The sequence below is a fragment of the Sapajus apella genome, unplaced genomic scaffold (genome assembly GCF_009761245.1).
Source record: "Sapajus apella isolate SASKATOON/1434 unplaced genomic scaffold, GSC_monkey_1.0 scaffold62, whole genome shotgun sequence".
NCBI classification, from domain to species: Eukaryota; Metazoa; Chordata; class Mammalia; order Primates; family Cebidae; genus Sapajus; species Sapajus apella.
In genome coordinates this window covers 20,383,841-20,395,358 of record NW_022437002.1, presented here as the reverse complement: position 1 = coordinate 20,395,358, position 11,518 = coordinate 20,383,841, and the positions used below count along the sequence as shown (strand labels likewise).

General features: G+C 43.2%; 1 protein-coding gene across 3 annotated transcripts in view; it reads left to right on the top strand.

Annotated features, from left to right (window-relative positions):
- Nucleotides 1-11,518, top strand: part of AGBL4 (ATP/GTP binding protein like 4) — a 545,910-nt gene that overhangs the window by 517,011 nt on the left and 17,381 nt on the right. For 2 of the 3 annotated variants that reach the window (XM_032247529.1, XM_032247527.1), the window contains exon 8: nt 4,834-4,930. In XM_032247529.1, coding sequence (XP_032103420.1) covers nt 4,834-4,930 — 97 coding nt within the window. Of the gene's footprint in view, nt 1-4,833; nt 4,931-5,488; nt 5,851-11,518 lie in introns of those variants that run through there. The other variant, XM_032247528.1, reaches the window with a different exon arrangement.

Below are 11,518 nucleotides of genomic sequence, written 5' to 3'. Positions count from 1 at the left end.
ACAGTAGAGGGCTGGAGATGGAACAGTAGAGGGCTGGAGATGGCACAGTAGAGGGCTGGAGGAGCTGTAGGCTGGCCAGGAATCTCTCTTCTCTATCTGTAATCTCAGGGTCCCAGAGTCTCCGGGCAGTCAGACTGCTCACATGGAGGCTCAGGACTCCAGCTTGAGAATTTCAGCCAGCAAGTACAAGTTACTTCACCTTTTCTGGCCTCGCTTCAGAAGTTGCACTATTTCACTTCTCTCACTTCTGCCATTCTCTTGGTTAAAAACAAGTCACAAACCCATTAAATTCAAGGAAAGGGTATACCTCTCAGTGGAAGGAGTGGCAAGGTCATGTAATACAATAACACGTGAGATTGGAGATATTGTCACAGGCATCTTTGGAAAATACACAGCATGTGGCAGAGCCAGGATTTGGATTAAATACATCGGCCTCCAAAACGTTTGCTACAACCTTTTAGCTCAATTCACAGGAAGCTCTGATTCCCTCTGTGCCCTGTAGCTCTTGCTGGCACACACAACCACGATTTGGTTTCCTCCAGCCAACTGGAGACTGGCTGGGTGAAAGCTGGGTGAGACTGCCACTAGAGTCTGCTGCTCAGAGAGGTCATGCCCAATGCCAGCTTGTGAACTTTTTAAAGAAGAGGACAGAGAAAGTCGGTCACGTCCAGAGGAAGAAAGCAGGTGGCAGATTGAGCCCAGCAAGCCTGCAGTACATTTAACTGTCATAAACAACTTGTCTGGTGTTTTCCCTTCTCCTACCAGGCACAGGCCTGAGATGACTCAGGCATTGACAGAAAAGGTGCCTTCAAATCAGGAAATGGGCCAGGATAGTGGATAACTCATGGTTCTGGAGTCAAACCTGCCTGGGTTTGAGTCCTGACAGTGACATTACCAGTTACATGGCCTTGAGCAAATTCCTTAACCTCTCATAGCAAACAAGAGATAAAATAGCATTCATTACTGGATTGTTTTGAAAATTAAAATGCTCTTATAGGCAAAGCACCCAGTGCAGTGCCTGATACATAGTAGAGGCTCTGTAAATGTTAGGTTTCATGTCCTAGGCCATGTCCAACCCCAGCCTGGGGATCTTTTTTTTTTTTTGAGATGGAGTTTCACTCTTGTTGCCCAGGCTGGGTGCAATGGCATGGTCTCAGCCCCCTGCAACCTCTGCCTCTTAGGAACTTTTTGAAGAAGGTACTGAGAACTCACTTGCCTATTTCTCAAACATTTGTCCATCTCCATGGTTCTGGAGGGAGTAATGGCCCCAAAGACCTGGCCCAGCCCCAGACAGCTCTGAAGAAAGGCCTGGAGCAACTGCCCAACAATGCTGCAAATGCAAGCAACTTCCCACTCTACTTCGTCCTTTCTGCTGTGACCTACGAAGACCCCTGCCACCAAACATTCCCCTCACACAGGCCCTGGCACACTACAGCCTTCCAAATATGCTTGTTGAATGAATGGATGAATAGATTAATGGATGGATGGATGGATGGTAAATCTTCTCTGCACTGTTGCTCACTCTGTGTCTTCTCCCCGAAATGCCCCGTCACTTGCCCTGCCTTTATAGCCCAGCTGAGAATGGTCTTTCTCCACTGATCCTCTCAAAGAAATCTCAGGTTCCTCCTTCTCTACATATTACTCTGCATGCCCCCATCACCTGCTCATGAGTCAGGGTTGTGAGTCTTGTTTCTCAGTAGGTGGAGGATGCTGAACCACATATTAGGAAAGAGAGACACAGAAGTGAATATGGAATGGGTCAGGTGCTGGAGAGGTAGTTTGGGAAGGCAGACAAACACATGCAGTCAGGGTACTCATTTTCAATCCCAGCTCTTCATTAGGAGCCCAATCTTTGGGGAAATCACTTATCTTCTCTAAACAGTGGAACTAATACACCTATTTGATTGAGTTATTGTGAGAATTGAATAAGTAAATATACATAAGGTACTAAAAGATTGCCAGCACCAAAGACTTCATGACTAAAACACCAAAAGCAATGGCAACAAAAGCCAAAATTGACAAATGGGATTTAATTAAACTAAAGAGCTTCTGCACAGCAGAAGAAACTATCATCAGAGTAAACAGCCAGCTTACAGAATGGGAGAAACTTTTTGCAATCTATTCATCTGACAAAGGGCTAATATTCAGAATCTACGAGGAACTTGAACAAATGCACAAGAAACAAACAAACAACCCCATCAAAAATTGGCCAAAGGATATGAACAGACAATTCTCCAAAGAAGACATTTATGCAGCCAACAAACATATCATCACTGTTCATTAGAGAAATACAAATCAAAACCACACTATAAAAGCACATGCACATGTATGTTTATTGCAGCACTATTCACAATAGCAAAGAATTGGAACCAACCCAAATGTCCATTAATGAAGGACTGGATAAAGAAAATATGGCACCTATACACAATGAAATACTATGCAGCCATAAAGAAGGATGAGTTCATGTCCTTTGCAGGGACATGGATGAAGCTGGAAGCCATTATTCTCAGCAAACCAACACACGAACAGAAAACCAAATGCCACATGTTCTAATTCATTAGTGGGGTTGGACTATGTGTGAGAAAACATGGACACAGGGAGGAGAACATCACACACTGGGGCTTGTGGGAAGGTGAGAGGCTCGAGGGGATAGCATTAGGAGAAATACCTAATGTAGATGATGGGTTGATGGGTGCAGCAAACCACCACGGCATGTGTATACCTAAGTAACAAACATGAACATTCTGCACATGTACTCCAGAACTTACAGTAAAAAGAAAAAAGCTTGCCCAGCACATATTAAACATTATATAAGTATTAGCTATAATTTATTTATTTATTTTTATTCTTTTTGGAGTCAGTTTTGCTCTTGTTGCCTAGGCTGGAGTGCAATGGTGCAATCTTGGCTCACTGCAACCTCTGCCTCCCAGATTCAAGCGATTCTCCTGCCTCAGCCTCCTGAGTAGCTGGGACTACAGGCATGCACCACCACGCCCGGCTAATTTTGTATTTTAAGTAGAGATGGTGTTTCACTATGTTGGTCAGGCTGGTCTCAAACTTCTTATCTCCGGTGATCCACCTGCCTCGGCCTCCCAAATTGCTGGGATTATAGGCGTGAGCCACCGTGCCCAGCCAGCTGTTAGTATTTATTAATTCAACAAATATATATTTCATACTTATTGTCAGATGAGTATGTGAGTGTTTAGGTGATGAATAAGACAGATATGACCTCTATCTCACAGAGCTTGCAGGCTGGAAGGGGCTACTGGAAAGAAGAGACAGGTAAAATACAATATGATTAGTGTTCTGGTTGGTAAAGGCCAGGAAGAAGAGGTTATGGGAAGACCTAGGAGAGACCCCTATCCCAGCAAGGGCAGCCAAAGAAGACTTATCCAGTAGAGTGACAACTGAATTGAGTTCTGGAGGCTCAGAAGGAGTGGGTCCTGGAAAGCATGTGAAGGGAGGAAGAGTGGTCTAGAAAGATGGCATGTAGGGCACAGGCCTGTAGGCAGAAGTTCAGTGTTTCTGGAATGTGAAGGGCAAGGGGAGTAGGTGGAGGTAAGAGAAAATAATCAAGGACCTGACTATGAACAGCACTGTAAATCATGCTCAGAGATTTGGACTTTGAAGGCAACTCAGAGCCACTGACGAGTTTTACTCAGCTGAGGGACACAGAGCTGCATTGCAGAATCCCCCTTGCTGCACTGTAGAAAATGGACCAGAGCGGGGCAATTCTGGGGCAGGGAAGCCAGTTAGGACAGGATGACAGCAATCTAGGAGAAAGATGATACTGGCCTACTCTAGGCGGGTGGAAAGAAGTGAAAACATTCAAGAGATGGGAGGTGTCTTGAAGAAAGGTTAGAGACAGCGTGGATGTTCAGAGCTAAGTGAAGAGGGAGAAGGAATGGCTAAGGATTAAGCTGAGTAAACACATAATTCCCATACTGTGAGATAAGTGATAAGTGCTTTGAATGAAGCCAGTTCGGGACTCATGAGAGTGTGGGGCAAGGGCACCAATCACAGTTCTGGGATGAGAGGACAAGAATATCCTGGAGGGCTCTAATAAAGAAATATCACCTCATTAGAGAAGTGAGGGGTGTAAACTAGCCAAGGAAAAGGCAGGATGGGGTCCGGAGGTACTTCAGCAGAGGAAAGAGCACATATGAAGCCCTGAGATGCACAGAGAAGATATTCTGTTGTTGAATAGATGACTGTTGTACTAATTCACATTAAGGTGTTAATGGAATTGGCCCTTACCCCAAAATCTGTACTTTACCAGCCACAAGTCTTTACCAGAAAGATTAATTATTGGTGGAATTTCAAGGTGCAGTGGGGACACTATTTAGGGTCACAGGGTTTTATCATTGTGCCTGAGGTTTACTAAAGTGGATGACTGAGCCCTAAGGGTCAAGGAGGTCCTGGTCTCCAGCCCTTGGGGTTTTTGCTTATCTGGCTCCATCCTGATCAACCTGAGGCCAGATGGGGCAGCCCAGTGATTTCCAAAGGCTACAGCATACTCTAAAAGCTATGAGCACAGGCTTTGGGGTAAGACTCCCTAGACTCATATCCTGGCTCCTCCTCTTCCCAGTTTTGTGACCTTAGGCAAATGACTTCACTTCTGTGCACCTCAGTTTTCTTATCTATAAAATGAGGATAATCATAGTAATTACCACTTAAGGTTTTTCAAGGATCGAAATAGAGAATGCATACAAAAAGCTTAGGATTATGAGTGGTGTAACTGTTTTTATTACTGTTACTATTTTTATAAGTAGCCCTCTTTTCACTCTGTCTCAATCTCTTTTCAAAGTTGCTCCTTAACCCACACACCTGCAGATATGAAGCTGGGGCGGAACGTGGCAAGAACGTTTTTGGATTATTATCGGCTGAACTCCATGGTTGAAAAGGTGGCGATTCCCATGCCGAGACTGCGGTAAGTGGCAGAGCAGAGAGGTTTGGGCTTAAGTTCTGCTCTACTGTCTGTGTTCAGGGGCATTTTCCCTTCGCCTCTTGCTGACACACAGTATACCATCTGTGCAGCAGGAAAGATAATCCTGGCCCTGCCACAGAGATTTTATGGGGCAGAAGAGCGTATTTCCTGAGCATAAAGAAAGTATCATTAAGTGGTCAGTCAGTGAGGGCATAATCACATTTCTGGTTCCAACTTGGAAATCCACAGGGATGGGACTTGCTGGGGAACTGGGTTCAATCATTATTCTAAATTAGTTTGGGTGTTTCTATATGCTACCTCTCCTGATACCTCATCCTCTGAGGTTCCTATATGAACTTCTCTGATCCTTCAATTACCTCATCAAAAAGTATGGACAGTGGTCCTCACATATAAGATGATTATGAGATATGTGTTAAAGCACCCAGCACAGTGCTGTCAGCACATGGCAGTCTCCTTCCCTCAAGATGTAAAGATTTGGGCTGGAGAGGACACACCCGTGAGAAGTTCCACCGTGGGTCCTCTTTTGGGGCCAACTTGCAGGGCCACAGAGGAGAGAAGTTCAGGAGGTGAGCCTCCATCCTGTCTGAGGACTTGGCCAGAGCCTGAAGCACTGGGCACTTTGATGACCACTGGCTGTGAGCCCAGCTAGCATTAGGACTGTGACATCCCATGGCATCTGGAATGTGCTGGCTCTGCCCTACCTCTTAGACTCATTTCCCACTCCCTCAGTGGTCCATCCTACTTGAAGGACATAACAATGTCCAACTCCTGGCTCCTGCCAGACCGTTCTTTCCACTGAACTTTACCATGACCTTGCTCGTGTATGTGTTTGCCTCAGGGCCTTTGCACTGATGTACCTTCCTCTCTACCCCATTATTAATAAAAATGACATACATCTCCATTATTTATTGTACAGAGTACTTTGTGTACATTATACTATTTATTCTTCATAGACATTATATTTCCCATCTTACAAATGAGGAAAAGGAGGCTCAGAAAGATGATGAGAAGGTCTGAGATGACAGAAGTCAAAGAGTTTTTGGGAGGACCAGGGTTTGATCCTAGGCTTTTATGATTTGAAAGCTGAATTGGAGTCTAGCTAAGGTTCACTTCAAGTAGAAGTTCATCAGCATGGGTTCAAATTCTGTCTCAGACTCATTTGAGTTATAGAATCTTAGGCAAGCTTCTTGGCCTCTAGAATCTTTTCTCTACTTACCTATAAATGGGGATAATAACAACCATCTCTAAATATGGTTTTGTAGAATGGATACAAGCTTAGTACAGTGCCCAGCAGCTAGTAGAGGCTCAATAAATGTTTTCATGTCCTCTAGTTTTGGGGTTGCAATCTCAGATTTCCAACCAGACCATCAAGGCCTAGGGCAAGTCCCTTGACTTGTTTGGGTGAGCGATGTCTCAGGGCCTGTGTTCCAAAATGCTATGAGTCATACATCGCTGAGCCCCATGTCAGTAGAGTCTTCATGACAAGGACCTCTGATACCCTGTCTCAGATTGTTTCTAAATCATCTGGGGTCTTTGTGCTCATCATGGCATATTAGAAACTCTTGCAGGGTAATCATGTCTATTTCTTATGCTCCTAAAGTGCCTGTCCTGCATTGTCATACATGCATGTATACATTCCTTCATTCACTCAGGAAAAGCAACACTTAACACCACGCCCCTGATAGGGGGGAAGTTCTGGGATGAGTGGATGATTAAAACATAACCCCCGCCTCTGAGGAGCTCACCTCTAGAGGGAAGCACACAGTTCATTCTTAGAAGTCATTCTTGATTGGTTAAAGTTCTTAAACATGATAGATCCAAGATCCAAGACACAACTCCAGGACACAACACCCAGCGAGAGACACAGAAATCCAGAGATCTCCTAGCTCCAACCAAGGTACCAGGTGCATTTCAACAGGTCTGGTCCGATGGCAAGCAAAGCCCACTCAGGGCAGACCGAGGCAGGGAGGGGTGCTACTTCACTCAGAAAGTGCATCTGACCAGTGAGTCCGAGACTCCCCCTCTAGTGCTCCAGTCCAGATATAGCGCTTCCCCCAAATCCTCAGCAATACACAGAACAGGGGATCTTTGCCAGTCAACCACTGGGAATTATAAGCGCAGAGTTGAATAAGAGCCTGAGGACTGAGCTATTGCCCCTCCCCCTAACCAGAGAGAGAGGGAGCTGTAAGTGGGAGCAACTGGGCGGGCCCCTAACCCATGACCAGAGAGAGAGGAAGCTGAAAGGTGGAGATGGCCAGGTGTGGCTGGGCGGGTCCCTACCCTCCCCCACAAACCCCAGAGGGCTGAAGCTCTGACTCTAGTGGGTTGCACAGCCAGTGCCACAGCCTGAGATGAACCCTGAATGATCCAGCCCAGTGGAGGAAGGGCACGACCCACCACTAGAAGGGTGGGACTGGGCTACATGTTTTAACAAAAAACAGAGGAAGCCTACGTAGCAACGGGATGGCATTCTTGACAACCCAGGAGCACCTACAGGTCAGTGGAAAAGGTGGGCCTAATCTCCCAGCATAAACAAAAAAGACGCAGGAAGCTTCCCTAGTAACCTGAAGGAGTCCCTAGAAACCAGTAGTGCCTCCACAGGCAGACAAGCGACCTCATCAAGCAGCTCCCTGCCAAGTAAATCCACAAAGATGGGGAAAAAAACAGAGCAAAAATATGAAAACATCAAAGACCAGAACACCTCCTCTCCTTCAAGGGATCACAGCTCCTCAAGAACAGGATCACAACTTGTCTGAGGAGTGCGACGAATTAACAGAAACAGGCTTCAGAAGGTGGATAATAACAAACTTTTCTGAGCTAAAGGAACACATTCTAACTCAATGCAAAGAAACCAAAAACCTTGAAAAAAGGTTAGACGAAATGCTAACTAGAATAACCAGCTTAGAGAAGAACATAAACAACTTAACGGAGTTGAAAAACACAGCACGAGAACTATGTGAAGCAAACACAAGTTTTAATAGCTGAATCAAACAAGCAGAAGAAAGGATATCAGAGATTGAAGATCAACTCAATGAAATAAAAAGAGAAGGCAAGACAAGAGAAAAAAGAGTGAAAAGAAATGAACAAAACCTCCAAGAAATATGGGATTATGTGAAAAGACCAAATCTATGCTTTGATCGGTGTACCTGAATATGATAGGGAGAATGAATCCAAGCTGGAAAACATGCTCCAGGATATTATCCAGGAGAACTTCCCAAGCCTAGCAAGGCAGTCCAAATTTCAAATTCGAGAAATACAGAGAACTCCACAAAGATATTCCTCAAGAAGAGCAACCCCAAGACACATAATCGTCAGATTCACCAGGGTGGAAATGAAGGAAAAAATGTTAAGGGCAGCCAGAGAGAAAGGTCAGGTCACCCACAGAGGGAAACCCCATCACACTCACAGCGGATCTCTTGGCAGAAATCCTACAAGCCAGAAGAGAGTGGGGGCCAATATTCAACATCCTTAAAGAAAAGAACTTTCAACCCAGAATCTCATCTCCAGCCAAGCTAAGCTTCATAAGTGAAGGAGAAATAAAATCCTTTACGGACAAGCAATTATTGAGAGATTTTGTCACCACCAGACCTGACCTACAAGAGCTCCTGAAAGAAACACTAAGCATAGAAAGAAACAAATACCAGTCACTGCAAAAGCAAACCAGTTGGCAAAGACCAAAAATGCAATGAAGAAAATGAGTCAACTAATGGGAAAGAAAACCAGCCAGTAACAAAATGGCAGGATCAAATCCACACATAACAATATTAACATTGAATCTAAATGGCCTAAATGCCCCAATCAAAAGACACAGACTGGCAAACTGGCTAAAAAGTCAGAGCCCATTGGTGTGCTGTATTCAGGAAACCCATCTCACATACAAAGACACACATAGACTCAAAATAAAGGGGTGGAAGAAGATTTACCAAGCAAATGGAGAACAAAAAAAGCAGAGGTTGCAATCCTAGTCTCTGATAAAATGGACTTCAAACCAACAAAGATCAAAAGAGACAAAGAAGGACACTGCATAATGGTAAAAGGATCAATCCAACAGGAAGAGCTAACTATCCTAAATATATATGCCCCCAACACAGGAGCACCCAGATACATAAAGCAAGTTCTTAATGACCTAAAATGAGATTCAGACTCCCATATAATAATAGTGGGAGACTTCAACACTCCACTATCAATATTAGATCAACGAGACAGAAAATTAACAATGGTATCCAGGACTTGAATGCAGAGCTGGACCAAGCAGACCGAATAGACATATACAGAATGTTCCACCCCAAATCCACAGAATATACATTTTTCTCAGCACCACATTGCACTTACTCTAAAATTGACCACATCATTGGAAGCAAATCACTCCTCAGCAAATGCAAAAGAACAGAAATCATAACAAACAGTCTATCAGACCACAGCACAATCAGACTAGAACTTGGGATCAAGAAACACATTCAAAACTGCACAACCACTTGGAAACTGAACAACTTTCTTCTGAGTGTTGACTGGATAAACAATGAAATGAAGGCAGAAATAAAGATGTTCTTTGAAACCAACCAGAATGAAGACACAACTTACCAGAATCTCTTGGACACCTTTAAAGCAGTGTTGAGAGGGAAATTTATAGCCATAAATGCCCACCAGAGAAGAGAGGAAAGATCTAAAATTGACACCCTATTGTCAAAATTGAAAGAGCTAGAGGAGCAAGATCAAAAAAACTCAAAAGCTAACAGAAGACAAGAAATAACTAAGATCAGAGCAGAACTGAAGGAGATAAGAGACACAAAAAACCCTTCAAAAAATCAATAAATCCAGGGGCTGGTTTTTTGAAAAGATCAACAAAATAGACAGACCACTAGCCAGATTAATAAAAAAGAAAAGAAAGAAGAATCAAATAGATGCAATAAAAAACGATAAATGGGATATCACCACTCATCCCACAGAATAGAAACTACCATCAGAGATTACTACAAACAGCTCTACTCACATAAACCAGTAAACCAGGAAGAAATGGATAAATTCCTAGACACTTGTACTCTACCAAGACTAAACCAGGAGGAAGTTGAAACCCTGAATAGACCAATAACAAGAGCTGAAGTACAGGCAGCAATCAATAGCCTACTAACCAAAAAAAGTCCAGGTCCAGACGGGTTCACAGCCGAATTCTACCAGATATACAAAGAGGTGCTGGTTCCATTCCTTCTGAAACTGTATCAAACAATACAAAAGGAGGGAATCCTCCCTAAGTCATTTTGTGAGACTAACATCATCCTGATACCAAAACCAGGCAGAGACTCAACTAAAAAAGAAAACTTCAGGCCAATATCCATGATGAACATCGACGTAAAAATCTTCAATAAAATACTGGCAAACAGATTGCAACAGCACATCAAGAAGCTTATCCATCATGACCAAGTAGGCTTCATCCGGGGAATGCAAGACTGGTTCAACATATGCAAGTCCATAAATGTAATCCATCATATAAATAGAACCAAAGACAAAAACCACATGATTTTCTCAATAGATACAGAGAAGGCTTTCAATAAAATTCAACAGCCCTTCATGCTAAAAACTCTCAATAAACTAGGTATTGATGGAACATATCATAAAATGATAAAAGCTATATATGACAAACCTACAGCCAATATCATACTGAACAGCAAAACCTGGAAGAATTTCCTTTGAAATCAGGCACTAGACAAGGATGCCCTCTCTTATGACTCCTATTCAACATAGTATTGGAAGTTCTAGCCAGAGCAATCAGGCAAGAAAAAGAAATAAAGGGTATTCAATTAGGAAAGAAGGAAGTCAAACTCTATTTGCAGATGACATGATTGTATATCTAGAAGAGCCCATCGTCTCAGCCCAAAATCTTCTCAAACCGATCAGCAACTTCAGCAAAGTCTCAAGATACAAAATCAACGTGCAGAAATCACAAGCATTCCTATATACCAATAGCAGACAAACAGAGAGCCAAATCAAGAGCAAACTCCCATTCACAATTGCTACAAAGAGAATAAAATACCTAGGAATACAACTAACAAAAGGATGTAAAGGAATCTATTCAAGGAGAACTACAAACCACTGCCCAACAAAATAAGAGAGGACACAAACAGATGGAGAAACATTCCATGCTCATGATTAGGAAGAATCAATATCATGAAAATGGCCATACTGCCCAAAGTAATCTATAGATTCAATGCTATCCCCATCAAGTTACCAAGGACTTTCTTCACAGAACTGGAAAAAAACCACTTTAAACTTCATATGGAATCACAAAAGACCCCGCAGAGCCAAGACAATCGTAAGCAAGAAGAACAAAGCTGGAGGCATCACATTGCCAGACTTGAAACTATACTACAAGGCTACAGTAATCAAAACAGCATGGTACTGGTACCAAAACAGAGACATAGACCAATGGAACAGAACAGAGACCCCAGAAGAAACACCACACATCTACAACCATCTGATCTTTGACAAACCCAGCAATAACAAGCAATGGTGAAGGGACTCCATGTTTAATAAATGGTGTTGGATGGAATATTATGCAGCCATAAAAAACGATGA